Below are 21,487 nucleotides of genomic sequence, written 5' to 3'. Positions count from 1 at the left end.
TGTTCATTTAGTTATGGTAGCACAGACAGTGTAAAAATTACTGTTTAGTTAGAAAATACCTTTCTAGAAATTACTGTTGGAACTGATGGAGGAAGAGGTGCACGAGGATATGAATAAATTAATTTGTAATTCAGCTTTGGCAGTCCTACTAGATGTTGGTTGGTTCTGTTTTGCTCCTCTTAAATGACACCAAGAGTAAAAACAATTTCAAATTAATTTCTAGTGGAAATTAAGGGTGGGGGTGTTTTGGCTTCAACTTTCTTCCTGTTAATTTGTGAACGTTTCTCAAACAAATATGTTGAAGCTTCTGTTCAAATTAATAGCTTGTGACTTGCAATAGGCAGTTTACAGATTTATTTCATTTCAGGTAAAATAGACTTAATATCTTTTAACATGTATAAATTTTTCATCCAATAACTTTTTTTTAATTTAATGTTCAAATTGCTTTGCTGAAAAACCTACTTTACAAGTTATGATGAGATGTTTAGTTTTGTAAATATTAGTCCTTAGATTTTTATAATTCTCAGATTTTTCTCTTCATATTTTAATGAAGAGAAATTATTAAACAAAAATATTTTAACTGCTCATGGAGTATGTATCTGCTTCTAAGCCCACACCTTTGTAATTTATGTAACAGCATCCCAGCTCTAGTGGGAATGTATCCAGGCAGAGAGCTTTTGGGGAAGTTACAGTAACTCAGGTGAGACCTGCAGGAGGGCTGTGCAAATGGATGGAAGTGTCTGCTCAGGCTTTGTCCTGCCAAGGGACAGGGACCAGAGCCCAGGGTGAGCCAGCTGGGGCAGTGTTTGCCTCCTGCTGCCCTGCTGGAGGGTGCTCCTGCCACAGATCTTCTGGCTAATGGTGTGTAGTCACTCCTTAACCCAGAGGCACACATTCCTCCAGCTTGAAGTTACTTTTAAGAACCTTACTGCTGCCTCATTCTTGTTTTATTTTTCAGTCCTTGATAACATCTTGGGATAATATCTTATTGCTTCACCTTATATCTTATTATCTTGGATAATACGTGTTTGAAATATTTGTGCTTGTTTCCTTTGCTGGCAAGGTATCCCTGTGAGCACACCAAGGCCTGCTCATCTTAATTCAAGCACTGCTTAGAATTCTGTTTTGTTCAGATTTTCCAGAACGTGAGCCCTGTGGTGGTTCAGCTCCAGGCTTTGACATACACACTCTTGATATATATCTGCAGGCATTGGATTCTCTGAGTTATGTTCTGTGGCTTTTTTAAGATCTCAGAGCTGCTGCTATTCTCCCAAAGCTGTCAGATTCATAATTTATTATTTCAGTCTCCCACCTTACAAGCACAGATTAGTCACAGTTTGATTTAGAAATTTCCTACTTTATTACTCACAGAGAATTAGACAGTACCAGGAAAACTGTTCCATGTAAAATTTTTGTAAAAAAAGTTTTGATCAGCCATTCCACAGACTGAGTGATTTTGGGGGTGCAGACAGTCCATTACTTGCACAGAGAAATATTTAAATGTGATGTGAATCAATGTATAGAAGATAAAGGGAATGTGGAAGATATTTTCCCCTTGTTTTTCTCTGTGATCCCAGCCCTTTTTCTTGACCAAGTTCTCAGATCTTTTGAGAAAAAACAGCTGTCCTGTTTTGGCTGTTACCCAGGAGATGGAAACTGCCTATCCCATTTATTACTGAAAGCCAAATGGAGAGATTTAGAGCCTGATGATAATCTGGAGGAGGCAAATAAAAACCTTTCTCTTGAGTTTGAGAACACAGTCTTGAAGGAAGCTGATAAGTCATGAGCTCTTTTCATAAGCTCTTTTTCAGATGAAGCATCCTTTGGTGTCTCTGAAACCAAGAACACTGAACTGAAGGAAACCAGACCGCTGATCTGTTTAGGTCCTTCATTCTTTGAGTTGCCTTTGACCCTGGAAAAAAAAATAGGAATGGTGGTGGGAGGACACAGTAACAGGTTCCCAACTTGTAAAAGTGCATTAAAGATATCAGGGATAAATTTGCATATCTGTTTATGTAGGGAGGAGAAAAAACATTCTTTTGCAGAGTGGAGAACCTAAGTTGAAAACTTGTATGAGGGAGAACCATCCAAAATGTAAAAATAGTAAAAAGAAAAAGAAAAATGGAGCAGCTTAGCTGTGGGTATTGTGGACTCCGATTTTGATGGAGATTTTTCAGAATGGATTAAATGAGCATCTGGCAGGGACAGCAAAGGGAGGCATCATTTTACAATGCAAGGCACTATGCTAGGCTGCCTTTTGATGTTCTTTCTGACACGCACGTTTATGGTTTATGGGGTGCACCATCACAAAGTGAAAATATTAGAAAGTAATAAAACCTAAACAATGTACTTTTAAAAGAACATTCTCTAAGACACAAGACCCCTGCTTGTTTTTAAATTAGCCAGAAGAGCATTGTGTCACACTAACAAGAGTACACCTTGCTGCTTGAAAGCCATGGCCCTGTTGCCTTACTGAAACCTGGTGAGATGAATCCCATGGCTGGAGTGTCACTCTCAATGGCTTCTGGCAGTTCAGAGGGGACAGGAGTGAAGGTAAGGGGGAAGTGTTACCCCCTACATCAGGAGAGGGTGCCAAGAGCTGTATCTGAAGAATGGCTGTGAGCAGGTTGAAAGCCTGCCGATAAGAATCAGAGTGTGAGGAAACAAAGAAACCCACTCGTGGTGGGTGTCTGCTGCAGGCCCCCTGATCCAGGGGAGCCTGCTGACAAAGTGCCACTCCTGCAGCTGCTGGGAGAGCAGCACTGTGAGCCTGGGCAGTGCAGGAGCCTCAGGGAGTGCAGAGAGGGTGACTTGTACAGCAGGTGATAGACATCCCGTCCAGGGTGGGTGCAGTCCTGGTGACCAGCAGGGCCTCATCAGGGACGCTGAGTTTGGAGACAATCTGGACTCCAGGCACTCTGGAATTGCCCAGTTCTGAGGGATATGGGTCAGAAGAAGAGTAAAGTCAGGGCCCTGAACTTGAGGAAAACAAGCTTCCAGCTCTTCAAGTTAGTCACTAAGACCCCCTGGGAAACTCCTCTTTAAAAACACACATATCAATTTATGCAGAAATTATTTGGGGATTCTAGTGCATTCTGTATTTATGGAGAATGGATTTAAGTTCTGATGAGTTCTTGGAGATCATTGTGGAAAGTCTAGTGATGGAAGAGCAGTTTGGACTGTTAAAACAGCAAGGGAAGACACTGGAGACAAAATCCAGACTATCTGCAAAATGAAACAATACAAAAAGCATCTGTAGCTTCCTGTTTCTGTAAAAAAATGCTGTCAGATTTTGGTGTAGTTTTTTTAAATATAGCTGAAATGAAAAATAACTCATTCTTGAAGCTCTCTGTAGCTGTGCAGCCGGCTAAAAACATCTAGCAGTTCTATGTGGAGACTTGAGAAAAACCATAACACTATATTGCACACTTCAGAATCTTCAGGAAAGAGTAGTTATGTGCTAAGAAAATCCGACTTTTGATGAAGTAGTTATTTTAAGCTGTTGGTTACAAGCTAGTCTAGATGATCTAATAAAAATATGTGGTGAGAGAAAAAGAATTTTCTGTCAGCAGTAAATATCTTGCCAATATACCCAATAAGTGTGTTGGGATTTATGCACCATTTTAACCTACCTGATAGAAAGTATGAACATTTAGTGTGTGTACACAAGTTTTTGAAAAATGAATTTCCATTACAACAAGAAAAATACATGTTTTGGCTAGTTTCTATCTTAATGAGACTTTATATATAACTGCACTTGAATAAATGTAATTTTACTGAATGAATTTCATTTGTTTAATGAAAAGCTGATTATATTAAAGCATTAAATGAAAAACTAAGCCAACAATGCCACTACTGCTTTTTCAGGTACTTTAGCAGGAACTTACAAGTGACTTGGCACCATGGTAGCTCTTTCCTTGAAGATCTGTGTGCGGCAGTGCAACGTGGTGAAGACGATGCAGTTTGAGCCGTCCACTGCCGTGTACGACGCCTGCCGAGTTATCCGTGAGCGAGTGCCAGAGGCTCAGACAGGGCAAGGTGAGGTCCTCAGTTTGTCCTTACTCACTTCATTGGCTGAATTGAAAATAATCGTGAACCCAGAGGGGTTTTTTACATTGTCCTGATGGAGGATTTGTTTGTTTCTTTTTAAATTTAAGTTGTAGGGGTCTGGAGTGAAAAGAAACAAGTGCAAACAGATTTTTTAAGCAATAGAAAGTATCTGAGTTGTTTTTCTTCCTTTTGTCCTGACAAAGGTTTTCTTGCAATGGATGTTTTTAGATTTCTTGAATAAATATCTTGTTTGCCTTAAAGACGAGAAATTGCTCTCCTGCTTGGAGAGCATTTTTATTTTTTTTGTTATTGCCTACTTAAAGCGGTGTTTCTGGCAATGTGTTCTAAGAAAATCTGTGCAGACTTATTTTGTGCCTCAGCAAAGGAAGCATCAGCACAAATTACAAAAGAATGGCTGGGTACCTCCAAAATGTGCAAGGAGAAATGTTTGAAACTGGTTAACAACTAAAATCACCACCATGCTGTGCATACCATAGTTACCATGATGCTACATGTTAATCAGCTGTAACTGTCTCTGTACCTATTGAGCAAATTAGGTGAATACAGACTGGGAAACACCATGGAAAAAAGAACTGGTTTTAACACAGCCAAAAATGTAAAAAAATTCAGATACTTCAAAACCCTTTGGTGCTGCATTTTATGTAATGCTATTGGAATGTAATTCTTAAAGCAGGTTGTTTATTGAGGTTCAAGCTCTCAAACTTTACAGCCATTTCAAAAATCTTGTTAGAAAAACTTACTAGTAATGGACTTAATTACTATTACTGAGTTTACTTCTTCTTTGCAGGAGTTCTTTGAAAATCTAGTCACAGAGCTTCAGTTTTCAGATAAAAATTGTGCATTTTTACCATGGTCTCTCAAGGCAGTGGTTGTAGACAGCTGTTGAATTTGGAGAAGTTGAATGATAAATATCCCTGAACATCATGAACCTCAAAGAAAAGCCAAGGAGTTCTCAGATTTTATAGTAGGGCTTTTCCTTTACTTATGATTGCAGTGCAGTTAGAGTCTTCTAAAAATGAGATTAAGTGATGAATAGAAATGTTTCCAACATATCCTTTCCCTTTCTTGGTGGCTGTTAAAATGTGTGTGTTTGCCTGTTAGTTCAGAAGACTCACAGTGGTGCAGTACAGTTGACAAACTGGTTCTGCACAACAGAAAATGTACTTATGGCTGTCAGCTGTGCATGTTTCACTTCTCCCACAAGCCTGGTCCCAGCACAAAGGTGGCCATGATTTCCACGTACAAGTTGCACAGCTCCTGCTGGTTCATTACCAGGTGCATGCTCCACTAATGAGTATCAGAGCAGTCTGTGCTTCCTTGGTACTTCTGTGCTCTGTGCAAGGCACTTTGCTTCTAAAGGTCACAACCTACTTGTAGGCACAAATTCTAAAATCTTACAGAAGTGATTCTGTATTGAATCTGTATCATAAATATCCCTCTATGTACAGATCACTTGAGCTTTCAGGGGAGTTTTAATTAAGGTCACTCAGAAATTCTTTCATTTTTCTTAGTTGCTTTTGGAAGGGTTCTTCCTTTTAAATTGGGTATCTAAGTCAGTTGCACTTCTCTCAGTTAAGGGCAAGATCTTTTATTTAATTGCATAAATAAACATGTGATTAAGGTAAATGCTGTTAAATGTAAATTATTGCTATACAGGGCATTTAAGGATGAAATATTATCTGAAAATTGTAGTTATTTTTACCTGGCTTTCTGGCCAAAGGCTCCTAACACATGGCTGACAGTAAACAAGGTATGGCCCAGAGCTGCTGTAGCAGACTCTGCACTGCTGACCCTGAGAAGGGGCATCAGCTTAACCTGCAGAACTGCAAACAGAGCAGGCTCAGCTGCTGAATGGTTGTTTGTTGTTTGTGAAGCATAATCTGTATTGATTCTTCATGCATATGGATAGGCCTTAAATTAACAGTCATGATGCTTCATTTTGTGTATCTGGAGTTTAATCTTTGAAACCTAAGCCTGGGTTTGGTTTTGTGTAGCAGTGAAAATTTTATCATTTACTTCTGAAATAATCAAGTTACATTGTTTAGCCTTCAAAATATAGAAGGTTTTGCTGTATTTGCTGTGGATATAATTCTAGAAGCTTTGTATATTTTTAAATACCTAAACCTGAATCACCTACCCAAAAGAGTCCCAAGTTTATAATAAACTCATTTTGTGGAGAGTTGAAAGCAAACTGTGTTTTGAAAATAGAACTGCTGCTTGAAATAGTACACTGTTGTTAAGGCCAAACTTGCTTATATTTTTGGTTAGTCAATTCCAAAGCAGGACCTGTGAGCATTTTAAAAAGGTTGTCTCAAAAAAAAGTAGTTACAAATATAGTACACAGTAGATGTGACATGTGAAGATGTGATGGCATAGTGAAGCTTTTTTCCAAGTCTTCTGTAAAGCATAATGTACCCTGCTATCTGCTGCTAAACTGAATTTTTCTTGAAGCACAGAAAAATAGTCTATCCAAATTTATTGAGAATGGAAGGTAAGTGTAATATATTTAATTCAGGCTTAACTCTGAATCTGAATAGCCTTGAATAAAACCATGTTGGCTTTTATTAGGTTTTATTAGGTCTGATGTTTTTCAATGTGTCTCTGTTCTGTCCCACAGCCTCTGACTATGGACTGTTCTTGTCAGATGATGATCCTCGAAAAGGTATATGGCTGGAGGCTGGAAGGACACTGGATTACTACATGCTGAGAAATGGGGTATGCTGCAAGTCTCTTGCTTCCTTCATCACCATATCCTTAGAAAACTTGTTTCCTAAATAGCAAGAAGAATGTTGAGCATTTGGAGGGGTAGGAGGGTCTTGAGTCTGTTCCTGAGCTTGACCTAGTCTCTTCCTTGCTCTGCCTCAGAGATCAGTTTTTTTCCTGCACTCAGGTTGTGACTGTGTGCTACTGTGGTCAGTAGTGGCTTCACAGAATGATTAACAGAAAGTTGAAAAATAACTTTGGTTATATACTTTATATTTGATGTGACCTTGTGTTAGAGTTGGTTTCTTGTATACTGGAGGTGGTGAGGTCACACTGGCTCCTGTTCTGGCCAGCTTGCTGCAACCACAGCATTGCAGTCCTTTTAAAATGCTGGACTAGATTTCACAGCACAGGGTACTTTGGTCTATCCTGCCCTGACTAGGTCTTGCCACTTAGAACAATCATTGAAAAATGACATTGGCAGATCTAAAAGCAGTCACTGCTCAAGTTTATTAAATGAGTAGATTTGCCTGTACTGTAACAAAGGAAAAATCTGACTTGGAGAGTGGGAAGGGAATCCAGTTTTAGGCATCTAAGGTAGTGGTTTGGCTTGTGGTGGCTTCCAAAAGCATTTAGAAACAGTTGTGTTTATTTCCTAGGATATACTGGAGTACAAAAAGAAACAGAGACCTCAGAAAATACGTATGTTGGATGGTTCAGTGAAAACAGTCATGGTGGATGATTCTAAAACAGTGGGTGAATTGCTGGTTACCATTTGCAGCAGGATAGGTAAGGTTTTGTGACCCACATGCTTAAGAATTTGTTCTGTCATATTTAAGTTATGATTGTTAGGATGTTATGTGGCTAGAAGTTGGCATACATGTGAAAAATTGAAATTTGTTTTTTAAGTTACTACTTACCAAACACTTTCTTGAAACCTGTTGTCCAGGTTTTATCAAAGTCTGTAGAGAGTCAGCTGTATCCTTAGACTTCAGGATTTAGCAGTTGAAGGAACAAAGTTATCCAACAGTACAGGTACCAATTTTTTATTGTACATTACACTTATGTAGTCTTTCCTGCTATGAGATAAAGGTTTAGAACTGAATTTATACTCGGTGTTAACGGGATAAAAGAGGAACATTGCTGACCTTGGAATGTACCCAAGCTTAGGACTTTGTGTTGTTATGATTGAGTTGATCACAAAATTGTGTCATTTGTAAAAACACGTACAGAAGCCATCCAGAGCAGCTGGTCAAAAATGTGTCATATTGCTTATAGTCTGTCTCAATACTTAGCTAAATAGACATTTTTAAAAACAAATTTGTATTTAATACATGCACTACAAGTATGCATCCAACATGGAATGATTTAAGTCTTAAAACTGCTTAAATCTCGTTTAGAGTGCAAGCGGCCCTAATTTGATTTATATTACCTTACTTGGAAGGGGAATAATCTATTTCAGTTTTGAGGCTTTGTATGTTGGATTCTCCTGTGCTGTAACTAATTTACCTCAAAAATTACTTTGATTTATTTTCATGAATGTGGTCATGTAGGCGAGCATTTAATTTGCTGTCTGGTACAACATAAACATGCTTTCCCAAACAGTACAGAAAAACCAAACAGAACAAAGAAATGGGAACAACTTAGCATATATGCTAAATATTTTGAACTGATTTTTGATTCAATTTCATGTAAAATTCACAGGAAGAGTTGAGTCATAACACTTTAAACAAAAAAATCATGAATTTCACATGGTTTCTGTTCCTCAGTTGGCTCTGCCACATTTCTTTTACATCATGGGCAAGCTGAAATTACTCAGTCCTCAGGAAGCAATTGTAGGCATCCATGAATGGAAATTTACTATAGCCTGTCTCCCTTTTGGAATTTACAGTTATTTTGCATTCCATCATGTTTTTAAACTGGCAGCTTCTCTTGGGTAGGCAGCAGAAAAAAAATACCTTATACTTAATACCTTTCTCAAAGTGGCAAATGCAGCATATGACAAAGAAATCCTGTATTGGAAAGATGAGGTCAGATATTGGATTTATTTATAATTCCAGGAATAACAAATTATGAGGAATATTCATTAATCCAGGAGAGCATCGAAGAGAAGAAAGAGGAGAGTACAGGAACACTGAAGAAGGATAGGACCCTGTTACGTGATGAAAGAAAAATGGAAAAACTGAAGGCAAAGCTTCACACAGATGATGATTGTGAGTCATGTATCCCAGAGAAATTCTTAGATTAATATCTTTCCACAGTATAATGCAAAGAAGCCATGCAGTGGCCATTTCAGTTGGTTCCTGGCTGTATTTTGCATCCCCTTGTATGCAGTGCTGTCTGCAATTGAGTATTTTTTAAATTAAGTGAATGGGTAAGTTTGAGAGTTAGCAGGTGTTTTGAAATGCTTTTTGGTATGTGTTTGGTAGGGGTATTTCAACTTAAGTGTGAAGGGTTGTTTGATGCCTACTGAAAGCCATCAAAAGGTAGTTTTGTGTTTGAAGGTGTAAGTTTTAACTGTAAGTGAAGTTTGCCAAAGAACAACTAAGATGGTATTTGATTTGTTTGGTGTGCTAAGTCATGATAATTGTTTTTTCTGTTTTACTGTAAGACACTAAGGTTAACTGTAAGTGGCAGGAAGATGTTTTAAAATTGTGTTCAGGGATAAGAAAGGTAAACAGAATAATTTGTTTTAGAAGTAAAATGTGGTACACTTACTTTGTTGTGAAGCTTTAAAGATATAAATTTACTAGTAAAACATTACTGTAGTTGTTTCTTCAATATTAACAATGTTTGCTGCAGTATATCCTTGTTACTCAGCAGTGCTGTTTTTCAGTTCTCATTTGTAGCAAACCTTCAGCACCGATAACTAGCACCAGAAATAAAAGTAACATTTCTTGTGGAGTTTCCCCCCACAGTGGAAAAGCCAGCTATCCCCAGAGTTTCACAAGGGCTGTGAGGGCTGCAGCAGTGTGGGTTTAACAGTGTGCATGGCTGTGGCTCTGTTGCAGTGAATTGGCTGGATCACAGCCGGACCTTCCGAGAGCAAGGAGTGGATGAAAATGAAACGCTGCTCTTGAGACGGAAGTTCTTTTATTCAGACCAGAATGTAGATTCAAGAGATCCTGTCCAGCTTAATTTGCTCTATGTTCAGGTACAGTACTTTCTACCTTGTCTGAGGAAACCCATGTAGGTTAATTGGAAAAAATACACTGCTCAAATACTCCATCTTCTAGAATTCCAGTTCTGGATGTGCTTTAGTTTTGCTCTTTTGTCTAGCCCTCCAAAAACACATGATAGTACAGAGGCTTTGCTGATTTTTTTAATCCAATGCTTTGAACTCAGTAATGGACACTGAGCCAAAAATCCACTGGCTTTGACATCCTGCTTCCTTAACATTGGTACATGTCTTTAGTCCCGAGCTGCTCTTTTTACTTCCTCTTCTCTTCTCTGGATGGTGCTCTCTGTGTCATGTGGAACCTCAGGCCAGTCTTGTGGACAGCTTTCTGTTTCTCATGTCTTTTTGTCTTCTGCCTGATCAGTGAGAGAACTTTTTCTGCACTTCTTTCCAATCTTCAATCCAGACAGCACACAAGGCAGGAAGGCTTTCCATCAAAGGGGACCGTGTCATGTAACACAGTAGGAGTCCATCTGCACAGGTTTCCTAAACTGTCAGAGGGACTGTGCATACCTTAGCAAAGCCAGGAACTTTATGCAGAAGATAGTATTTAAGTGAAGCTGCCATTGCAGTTGCCTGCAATTCAGTCTGAAAAAAAGTAGGCTTTAAATTATTTTTTAATGTTTTGGGGTTTTTTTTCAAATAAAAAAATTTGAAAATTTGATGGAATGTGCTTATGTACTTGTTATTATATAAATTACATTTTAAAAATCTGAGGCAAAAGTCAAGGCTGTTCTATTGCTTATAGAACAGCAGTACCTTTTTGAAGTATTTCAGAGGACTATCACACTGAGCTGTTCTCCTGCCACTAAAATATTTCCTTCAGGCTGGCATGACAGTATGTGCTGATAATGCTTTGTCATTGCTTTGTGTATGGGTAGGTGAGCCTTCTGTTGCCAGAGCTATAAAATCTGTCATCTTCAATGGCCACCAAATTTACACAGAAGGAAGAAAAATGCTGTGTGCCTGTCCCTGTTACCATATCCGTAACAGTAATTTTGTTTTTACCTTCTAATTATGGAGATCTTTTTCCCTCCTGTATGAGGCAGTGGGATGAAAGCTTTCCAGTGTGTGTATTTGCACACACATGCATCTGTACCTATGTGTGTACATACACAGAAGAAGGTTGTATTTTATTTACACATGCATCAGGAAATGGCTGTCAAATTCTCTTTTTGATCAAAGCTGATACAATCATAGCTTCAATAAGTCTCTGTAGATACTCACAATGAAATAATCTAACCCTTTGTTTTATTAGTCACATACACATCCAGAATGGAATGATAAAGACCTTCAGAAGGAAAAGGGTGTGTTGCTGGCTGTATTCAAGTTTTTAAGGAATTTGAGGTGGGTTAGTTGTTAGGGTGTCTCTGACACATCTTTGTTTGTCTCCTCTAGGCTCGTGATGACATTCTGAATGGTTCCCATCCCGTCTCCTTTGAGAAGGCTTGTGAATTTGGAGGCTTTCAAGCACAGATCCAGTTTGGACCTCATGTAGAACACAAACATAAACCTGGATTTTTAGAGTAAACACTTCTAACTTCTAAATTTGGGTGACCTCAAGTGTAACTAATGTTGAGTTGTCACAGATTAAGCACATTTTATTACTCCAAGCAGAGGTAATCAGATTCAGTGTATTTTCAGTAGCAAATCTCCCAGTGAAAGGAGCTTTATTGCACAAATCAGCAACCTCAGCTGATGAGGGGACCTTTGGCAGTGGCTTATTAGACAGCACTAATAAGGGCACTGACTCTTCCCAGAGTGCCAGTTAAGTACACACTTAGTACCAGGAAAGTACAAGAGTGTAAAGAAGTTTTGTCATTTGAATAAAGTGAATACTCCTGTGTGTGGAAATTAAATTTTCCAAACTTTTTAGTGGCATTAATCACTTGGTCAGATTCAGCCTCTCATGGTGTTGTATGAATGGAATTCTAGACCTGTGCTATTTGTTTCAGGCATGGACAGAAGTCCTGCTCACAAGAGGCACATCCTTTCATCTTCATTGTGACACTTAATTTACTGCTATCAGGAGGGCAAGTTAAGTTTGACTGAAATGTAGCTGTCCCATTTTTCTACTGAATGGATTTTCTGAATGGTTTACCTGCAGTAGAATTAACCAAGGGCTGAAGTCTGAGGAAAGCAATGTAGGAAGGTAAAAGAGAGCTATTTACTGCCCAGTCCATCAAGCCTTGCCTACGTGAGGCTCATAAATCCCTTACCTGGAGGCACACAACAATGGGTGCGTATTTGGTTTGTGTCCTGTTCCACTGGCAGAGGGCTCAGTGCTGCCTCAGGCTTCCTTTGTGAGCCCCTTTGGGGTTTATGGTGTCTCAGGGAAGCACTTTGAGGTGGTGTCTTGCTGTGGAACGTGCAGTGCTGCAGCTCTGGTTGTCTGAAACACTTTGCTTCTGAAGCCTATTCCTGAAGCAGCACTTCAGTTATACAAATAAACAGCTTTCAGTTCAAATAATAATCTGCTTTTCTTTTTACTCTATCTGATCCTGATTGGCCCATGAATCTTTCCTATTAGAACTACTGATGTCTAAGAATTACAGGGCCCCACTGCAACAGCTTCAGTGCACTCCTGGTTTTTATTTCCTAGAACTGTGACCAGTTAGACAACAGTGTTTCTCTGGGATTTGTCCATTGTCTGCTTATTCTTCCCTTCTCACTCCACTCACTGAAGAGTATTCCTGCAGCAAACCATTGGGGTATTATGTCATGCTAAGCTAATATTGTGTCATGGTAATGATTTCAAGAGTTAGGTGTTCCCAGAAATAGTTGCTTTTAATTTTTAAAGCAGTAATTTCCCACAGGCTTAACCAGTGGCTTTTGCAAACGGCTGAACAGCATTCAGTTGCTTATATTTTTTAGGATTTTCTAGTGTGCTGCTTGGTTTTTTCAGTGGAAAGTTCCTTTCTCTTTTCTTAAGCTCCCATATAGTGAGTGTGCTTTATGATGTACTGAAGCTGCTTTGTATGCATGTACTACTTGTACTTTGTATGCAGTGCTGGGTAGTTTGGAGCCCATCATGAAACAGTCATCACTCATAAAATGTGCATTATGTTTTTTAATCCTAGTAGAGATGAAAGCTGAGTGATCTATTAGAAAAGGAATGTTACTCCAGTGGAAACCATTTTGAATCAGTATTCCAGAATTCAGAACCTTCTTATACTCTGTAGGCATTTTTCTCTGCTCTTGTTTCATTTTCATTTAGGGCTTTGATTGTATTTGAACCAAACTTGGCAGGTAACCAAATGTAATTGCTCTCTGTCCTGGTGTTTCATCAGTTTCATAAAATTAGGCATTTCTTATTTGGAGGTAATTGAGTTTTTTCCTCTGTAGATGAACCTGCTGCAGAACTGTAAGTCCCTGGTCATTGTCTCCTAATTTGAAATGTATATGTTTATGATTTAGTGGTGATATCTTTATTTTACATAGCCCTCATGGCAGCCTTGTTGTGAAACCTCATGCTTTTGTTTTGTGAGTCTAAGTGAGCCAAATGATCCTGGCTCACTATGAACAATATAGAGAAAAGTGTAGTTAAATGCTCATTATTTTTTTCTGAAGTTGCATTTCTTATCCTTTCAGAAAAAAAAAAATCATGGTTTTTTTATTCCCTTGAAAATGAATGAGCTTTTTGTAAAGTTTCATCCAACTGTTTTCTACTGTTTGGTGCATAAACACTGATGCTTTTCAAGTAAGAAAGTAGTTTTCTTTTATATAAACTGCATGCTGTATCTCAGTATGTGAAATACATTTGAGAGGTATCCAGTCACTCACTACTGAAACATTAAGATGCTACAGGTTCCCTTAAGGAGAATTTGTCAGCTCATACAAAAACCAGCACAGAACAGAACAGCACTAGTATTTAATGATATTGTTTGGAAACAGCTTAGTTTAGTTGCCTGTATACAATATGTTTGTGTAGAGACACCTTTTGTATCTTTTTTTCTTGTTGTTAAAATATTCTTGGCACAGATGGAGATTTTTGCCTGCATCTTGCTAAGACATTGGTATTGGTTGTTGGAATTCAACATGAAGCTCATGCCAAAGTATATTGTGAAAGGATTAAACTGTCAATTTAGAAGAACTCCATCATGGTACAGATCTAGTTTGGCATGGCACCTGTAGAGGCAGCCCTGGGGCTGAATTTGCTGAGAGAATATCTAATAAAGAGCTCACACTGTTCCTCTGCAGTAGGAAAGGAGCACCTCAAACTGCACACCTCCACTTGTGTGCAAGCACACTGGCAAACAGACAAGCTGCACATGATGAGTGAGCTTGATGCTGAGCTCAGTTCTTGAATCTAACCTGGTTTGCTGAATTAAGCTGCATTTTTCAAGAGCACATTTATGTTAATGAGAAACAATCAAAGTGTTGGCACTCGTGTAACTTTTTAAGGAACTGGAAGATGAAACTCAGTGTAAGCCAGGTTAAATCAACCCTGCTTGCTGTTAACTGTTTTTTAACCTGAGTTCAATGTACACATTCTAATATGTGTAATTTAAGGGATTAAAGAAGGCTAAATGATATTTCCATTCTTTTTGCTAGCTGCATTAAAAAGCTGCAAAATAAAGTGAAACTGTCTGTAAGGAAAATATCTGGATTATAGGGTAGAATTAATGTGATTTCAGTTCACAACTGGCATTTCACCCTTTGAGATAAGGTGATCACTTGCCTCTTGATTTAAAAATAGTGGAAGGTGATGGAAGGAAAATACTTCCAATCCAATTGCCACCCACATGTGCAGGGGTATTGCAATTGCTGCTTAGTGGACAAAGCACCAAGTTGTTTTCTTAGTCCTTGGTGCTTGTGAGGCTCCAAGTAATGTTTGCTTAGAAATGTTTTTTAAAGTGTTATATTAATTAAAAATTAAGTAGACAAACTTTAAAAGGTAACAGTTTTGATAGTTTATCTGTATACAGATAACTGAGAAAATTAGCTAATAAAAGATGATTATTTAAAGTGTGTTGATAGCTATAATTTATTTGTTTATATAAATAGATTTCCAGAATGAAACTTTGTTTAATTCAGGTTTGGGTTTGTTGTTTTCTTAATTTGCCTTAGAATTGAATTCAACTAAACTGGTTTGAACCTGTGAAATTCTGTATAAAAGCACCAGTTGTTTCATAATAGATACACCAGCTTTTTAAGATAATAAGCTGTATTCAGTCCTTGTCTACAGTTTTAATCTGACTCTTCAGCCTTCCCTACCCCATGATGTGTCTTTGTAAATAAGTCCCCAAGAAGAGATTTCTTTATCATGGATAAGTGAGATGTAGCTATGAGAACATGAGAACAAAGTTTAGCAAGGACAGTTGTTCTTACTTTGTTTTATAACATGGAAAAGACAAAATGTGTGACCTCGGTACTGAGTAGTATTTTTGAAACACAAAATACTAATTTAGTATTTTGAGATCATTTTTTATTGTCTGCAATGGCAGTCTTTTGTGTTTAAAAACACAAAAAAAGTGCACAGTAATATAAACAAAAAACCCAACAAAAACACCTTCAAGATATAAAAACGAAGCAACTCCCACAGAACAGTTGAGCAGTTTTTTTGCCAATCTTGTTTAAAACAATCCATCCTTCTCAAAACATCTAACTTTGTATCCTAGTAGGTAGGTAGTCTAGCCTTCAGTGTTAAATGTTGCTTTTTTACTGAATACATCAGAATAAGGAGGACATTCTCCAGTCATAATAGTCCAAAGCAGGGGGAATCCTTAGAGACTAATTATTTTAACTCTGCAAGTTTTTTCAGGTGGAAAATGACCTGCTGAATATATGACATGGTTTCATCAGAGTAGAATATTCCAGATGGGAAGGTACAATCCAGAACAGTTATTTGTTAAAACCTGATGCTGCTATGCCCTCAGGTTAGGGTGAAATCTGGCTGAGATAAAGGGTTATTTTATTATACAGCAAGGAGGGGAAGATGAGGTGTTGAAGGATTCCTTCTGACTGAACTCTGTTGTGGAGGCTGAACTTGTTTAATTTAATCCATGTTCTGAGAGCCTTAGAACCTGAGTGCTGCAGAAATCAAAACTGCTTCTTTTTTTACTTTGAGACAACACAGTGATGTTAAGAGTCCACTTAAATTGCTTTCTAGTTTTTCAGTACAGTAGTAGTGTTCTAACATTTCTTGGCTATCACAGAGAAAGAGCTTGGTCCCACACATCAATAAATCAAAGTGCTGCTGTCAAGTAACAGCAGTGTCTGAACTCAGAGCTGGCTCCAGCCTCCATGTTCCCTTGTCCCAGATCACAATAAATGTAGTTCCATTTAGATATGAAACCCTCTGAGCTGCTGAGAGACATCCTATAATTTTAAATTGGAAAGTGTCCCAGCTATTGTTTGTTTTTGATGGATTTTGAGAACATGAAAAGGTACTACATGGGGCAGCAACTCAAGTGGTAAGACAAACACTTGCTCTACTGAGTTTTGTTTTGTTGTGGAGATATTTAGCACCCACATTAGGAAGCCTGGGGGACCTAGTGCTAGTAAAGATGTATGGAAAGCATCCTTCCTCAAGGAGGAGCCATTAACTTTGGATTTTTTTTTTCCCTAGCCTGAAAGAATTCCTGCCTAAAGAATATACCAAACAAAGAGGGGCTGAAAAGAGAATATTTCAGGTAATTGTGAGGCCAAAAAAACTACTATAGTTTCACTACCTTTATCAGAAAAGTCTGAAATTCCCAGGTGTATACTTTGTATGTATACCAAGAACTTTGAACTAAATAGCTATCAGAAAATGAAGTATCAAGTATTTGACAGCTTTTATTTTATTTCTTCAGAGGATATATTCTCCTGGTCATTTTTTTTAAACTGATGATTATCCAATGTGCTTTGTTAAATGGAGAGAGATCTTTTTAAGATCTCTTTGTCAGTTGCTTTGAAATATAAAGATGCATATTTGTATTAAAATAGACACGTGTTTAGGAAAGCCAGTTTTAATTTTGTGCTTTGTTCAAACATGAGCCTCAATTCTACTTGTTAATGCATGAATTCAGTGGTGTGTGTGGGAATCAGCCCATTGTAAAAGACAGGAGCAATTGAGTATAAATGGTAAAATGGACTGGTATTGTTAGAAGTGGTCTCAGAGTCTGAGTACTGTAGATGCACCAGGTAATTCTGCCCACTGAAATACAAGTTTGGCAATGCGATGGAAGCTGGAAAATTCTGAGGTCAACAGGTGAGATAAAGTCTCATGGTTTCTGGAAGGACACACCAGAGATCTGTGATCCCAGCTAGGGAGACAAGTTCAAGAGCAGGAACAGGTTACATCCTTTCTTTTGTCTGCTACACTCCCAGCTGAAGAATCCTATAAGTTAGTGAGTCTCTTCTGCCTTGACTCTTCAGTACTTCCTTGTAGGTGAGTGTGTCTGGCACTTTTCTGTGCACCTTTAAGTCAATGTGCAGTGATATTGCAGTTTAAGCAAAAACCAGATTCATTCACTTCTGAATCACAGCCATGCTTTTCATAGCACGGGATTTTTGCCCATGTCAGATATGACCTGTGAGTACTTCCTATCATTATGTGCTTTAGTGCATGGACCAAAAGCTCATCAGTGCGGGCACTGATCTGGGCAAAGATTTGACAAGGTAGAATATGTGAGCTGTCTTTTTGGGAAAAACTCAGCTGTTTCCCAAGCCATGAAGTTCTGGAGCTTGGCAGGCGCTACATCTGTGCTCCTTGTTCTTTTGGGATCTCGGTTGTGTTCTCTGCTGAAGTTGACAGATGGGAGCAGCCTGTGTTCTTGGGATGCAAGAGGTTTTGGAGTTGCAGTTGCTCCTCTCAGTGCTCTCCCTTGGAAGCTCCCACACTGTTGAGGTGGGAACAAGTGGAATAAGAAGGCATTTCCCATGTTCCTGGTGCTCCCCCTGCTGCCATCAGGCAGCATGGAAGATGTGGCAGCCGGCACTTGAGAGGGGTGGGACAGGGAGTCCCACAAACAGGATTTAAATAGCGAGACATTGGGATGTGGATTTCAGCACAGTGGTCTGGATAGGAGAGAAGATGCTACTTAAATGTAATAAATTTAAATACATAAGATGGGTACCTGTTGTTACTTACACATAATCATCAATCTACTAATGACCAAGTTGTTTAAACAGTAAAAAGAGACTGAGTTACAGGACACACTTAGTTGAGTATTTCAGGACACGCTATTCAGAAAAATCATTGTTTGTTCCTCAGCTGTAGAGATATTTTCCTGTGATAGAAAACAATTTTGGATAATGCTGCAACTGGCAAAAAGGCCCATGGGAAGTACCTACAAGACATGAGAAATGGTCTCAAGTACAAGGTGTGAGGCTGTCATGATTCAGAAGTTTTGGGCACAAAGCAGGAATAAATAATCTGTTTCTGGGAGGAAAAAAAAGGGTGCGGGTACACTTAAACAATGTTTAAAAGCTGAGTGAAGAGGCATTAATTGTATGAAACCTAATGGGGTCAAATAGCAGGAATACCTAGAATTTTAAACTGTGTCAAAAGGGGTTTAATGTGCATGGTCTGAGGCACAGATTGAATGGTTGATGGTCAAAGAGGAGTGTTCTGTTTGCCCAAGTTAGTTATTTTCTCTCATGTGAGGTGTTATCTGATAGTTTTGCTAACATTTCTACCCAGTATTTTTTTCAGATATTCTAGTTGCAATGATTATGAACTAAGCATCCTGAAATAGATAAAAGCTGTACCCTTTTTCTGTTTCTTTCTAGAAGCTTTGGTTCTGCCTAATTGATACTGAACTCTGTTACAGGAGCACAAAAACTGTGGTGAGATGACAGAAATAGAAGCCAAAGTGAAGTATGTGAAGCTGGCGCGTTCCCTGCGCACCTACGGCGTGTCGTTTTTCCTTGTTAAGGTAACGTAGCTCTTGTTGTGGCCATCCTGTGTCCTTGGTTATGGGTGATCTCAGGTCCCTCTCTAAGCTAAGGGTTGCTACCTCAACCACTAAGATATTCCAGTTTTCTGGAAGAGTGAGAAGAGGGGGTGTCTTTTGAACTGAATAGTAAAGATGCACTAAAGACCAGAGCTGCTTAATGCATTGCTTGAAAATCATTGTCTGTAAACAGAAAAAGTAAGCCTGGAGTTTCAAATTGTCACTGTCTGCATGCCAGTTGCTTCCCTTTGCAGTGTATTCTATCTTGCTTTTCCTTTGTCCTGTGGAAAGCTGGCATTTGTAAGGAAAACGATCTTGCACACCTTGTTGTAGGAAAAAATGAAAGGCAAAAACAAGCTGGTTCCTCGTTTGCTGGGGGTCACCAAAGACTCCGTGATGCGTGTGGATGAGAAGACCAAGGAGGTGCTGCAGGAATGGCCACTGACAACTGTGAAACGTTGGGCTGCCTCACCTAAAAGCTTCACTTTGGTAATCTTTGTGTGTGTATTCAGAGGACAAGGGAGTTATGTGGCAGGGAGGCTTAGAACAGTTTGTGTACTGTAACTTGTTCTGTCTCTGATTTTATAGCCTGATAGAGTCACTGAGTCCTCAAGTAATAAACTGGCAGATACAGTAATGCAGGTTCAATCTGTAGTTTGGTGCTTCTGGACAGACCAGTTCCTCAGAAGTACTGCTTAAATCTTTCAACAAGCCACTGTTTAAATCTGGTTTGTGCCTAACTAATGAACCAGTTAAGAAAGCATTATTATTCCCACTGGTGTAAATAGTTATGATGCTTGTCATTCATAATGTATGTTGTGCCTTGTAAGATGTGAACATAAACAAAGTCAGCTGGCTCATTCATGTATTTGATAATTATGAATTTAGAGAAGCTTCATGAATGTGATATTTTGCTAATTATTTGGTCAATGGGAGACCACTGCAATGTATATTTTGCATATGAAAAGGTTGTTTGAAGTGATGGAGCAAGAGGCAGAAGCTAGAAAATTGCATTCACTTGATTCATGTGCATCTAATTTCCAGTTGCATGGATGATTATGCTCTAGGATTAAATTCTAAAAATACTTTTCTTCATCCTCAAGTGACTGAATCTGATAAAGTTAGATGAAATATCTCTTGGGCATTTGAATTTATGGAACATCTGTGAGTAAACTGAAATAAAAAGCATTCTTCTCTCTTCCCTCAGTCTCACATATAGACTGGTCTAGAATCTTGGACAAGTTTAACTTACTGTTGGATATAATAAAATGTCTAAACAATTTCAGCATTTGAATTTTCTCAGTCATATTTGGTACTGTTTCTGCATTTACTTACTTCACACTTTCAAATAAGTTTTGGGTTTTTTCCCCTTTTTCTTCAGGATTTTGGTGAATATCAGGAAAGCTATTACTCAGTACAGACCACTGAAGGAGAACAGATCTCTCAATTAATTGCAGGTTACATTGATATCATCCTAAAGAAGGTACAGTATTAACATCTTGGCATGTAGCAAAAAGGAAAAAGCAAAAATTCGGATATGTGCAAACTGCAGTTTTTCTCTCAGTGTTATGTCTTGTTATGTTTTGATGTTATATATTTTTACCTTCAAGTAAGGTGCTGCTTCTGGAAAAATCAAGGCTATTTATTACATCTCTAGCACGTGTCAGGCTCAGTACAGCACTCCTGGGCTGTTTTTCCATCTAGAAGGTGACCTGGTGGCTGTGAGTGTGTACCCGGGGAAGAGTCCAAAGCTTCAGCTTTAGATTTTTAAGCTATAGGGATGAATCAGATGGGAAGAAATTACTCTAGAAGCAGTATTTAAAACTACAGCCAGGACTACACAATAGTTGTCCAGTTGCTCTTGTATATAATGTATCAAAGGTGAAAGTTTTTGGCCAGAAAAACAAACCAAAAAGCCCCAACAGTACATTGCTTTAAAACCACTGTGATTAGCAAAGCAAAGGATTTGACCTCAGTTGTGCAGAGGGGGATAAAATCAGTGTTTGTGAAGAGGTCAGACTGCCTTGAAACTTGTTTTTGTAGAATGTGCCTGGCAGGAGAGAGGAAGGGCTGATAAAATTTCCAGTATTCAAAATATTCCCAAGCTAGCAAGTGCAACAGCAAAAAATGGCAAGTTTGCCAACAAACATGGAGCTGAATAGTCCCATTCTAAGCATGTTATATAGAAAAGTGAGGTGTTCCAAACAGCACTGAGTCATTCTTGTCAAAATTTTACTTCTTTGACATTCAAACCACATCATTCTTTACCGTAATAGAGTTTAGTAGTAAGAAATCACAAAGTTAAGTAACCCAGAAGAATTTATTGCCTTTGTTAGTGAGCAGTGTAAGATGTAACACTAAGGGTTATGTAATGAGAGGTTCAGGAGGATTGCCAGAATTCATCACACAGAATTCATCACATGCCTTTTTCTCTGAGGCTGTCAGGCTCAGGTTTAATAAACATCAAATAAATTGCAGGTTTGTGTAGATGGTTTAAAACTTGATTCAAAAGTAGCATTGCTGTCTAGTGCCAAATGAAAGCAGCATTCTGTGTTGATTGAATACAAATGTGCAAATTTACACTCCCAGTTCTTTGATTTTTTTTTTCTCTATCATCTGCTGACACAGCCAGTTTGAAATTAATGAATTAGGA

At 38.5% G+C, this 21,487-nt stretch overlaps 1 protein-coding gene across 14 annotated transcripts in view; it reads left to right on the top strand.

Annotated features, from left to right (window-relative positions):
- The window catches only part of TLN2 (talin 2), a 146,173-nt gene that overhangs the window by 52,000 nt on the left and 72,686 nt on the right, over positions 1-21,487 (top strand). For 12 of the 14 annotated variants that reach the window (XR_005953697.1, XM_041418350.1, XM_041418348.1 and 9 more), the window contains 10 exons: positions 3,868-4,038; positions 6,689-6,786; positions 7,434-7,563; positions 8,835-8,987; positions 9,786-9,928; positions 11,351-11,478; positions 16,524-16,587; positions 18,712-18,816; positions 19,168-19,323; positions 20,216-20,317. Coding sequence is in view for 13 of the 14 variants with exons in the window: in XM_041418350.1 (XP_041274284.1) it covers positions 3,903-4,038; positions 6,689-6,786; positions 7,434-7,563; positions 8,835-8,987; positions 9,786-9,928; positions 11,351-11,478; positions 16,524-16,587; positions 18,712-18,816; positions 19,168-19,323; positions 20,216-20,317 (1,215 nt within the window). In the remaining variant the exon portion in view is untranslated. Of the gene's footprint in view, positions 1-3,867; positions 4,039-6,688; positions 6,787-7,433; positions 7,564-8,834; positions 8,988-9,785; positions 9,929-11,350; positions 11,479-11,500; positions 11,572-15,555; positions 15,781-16,523; positions 16,588-18,711; positions 18,817-19,167; positions 19,324-20,215; positions 20,318-21,487 lie in introns of those variants that run through there. The other 2 variants (XM_041418355.1, XM_041418356.1) reach the window with 2 other exon arrangements.

The sequence above is a fragment of the Onychostruthus taczanowskii genome, unplaced genomic scaffold (genome assembly GCF_017590055.1).
Source record: "Onychostruthus taczanowskii isolate IOZ18803 unplaced genomic scaffold, ASM1759005v1 scaffold6, whole genome shotgun sequence".
Taxonomy (NCBI): Eukaryota; Metazoa; Chordata; class Aves; order Passeriformes; family Passeridae; genus Onychostruthus; species Onychostruthus taczanowskii.
Note: the sequence above shows the minus strand (reverse complement) of the source record. Positions and strands in the feature narration are given on the sequence as shown.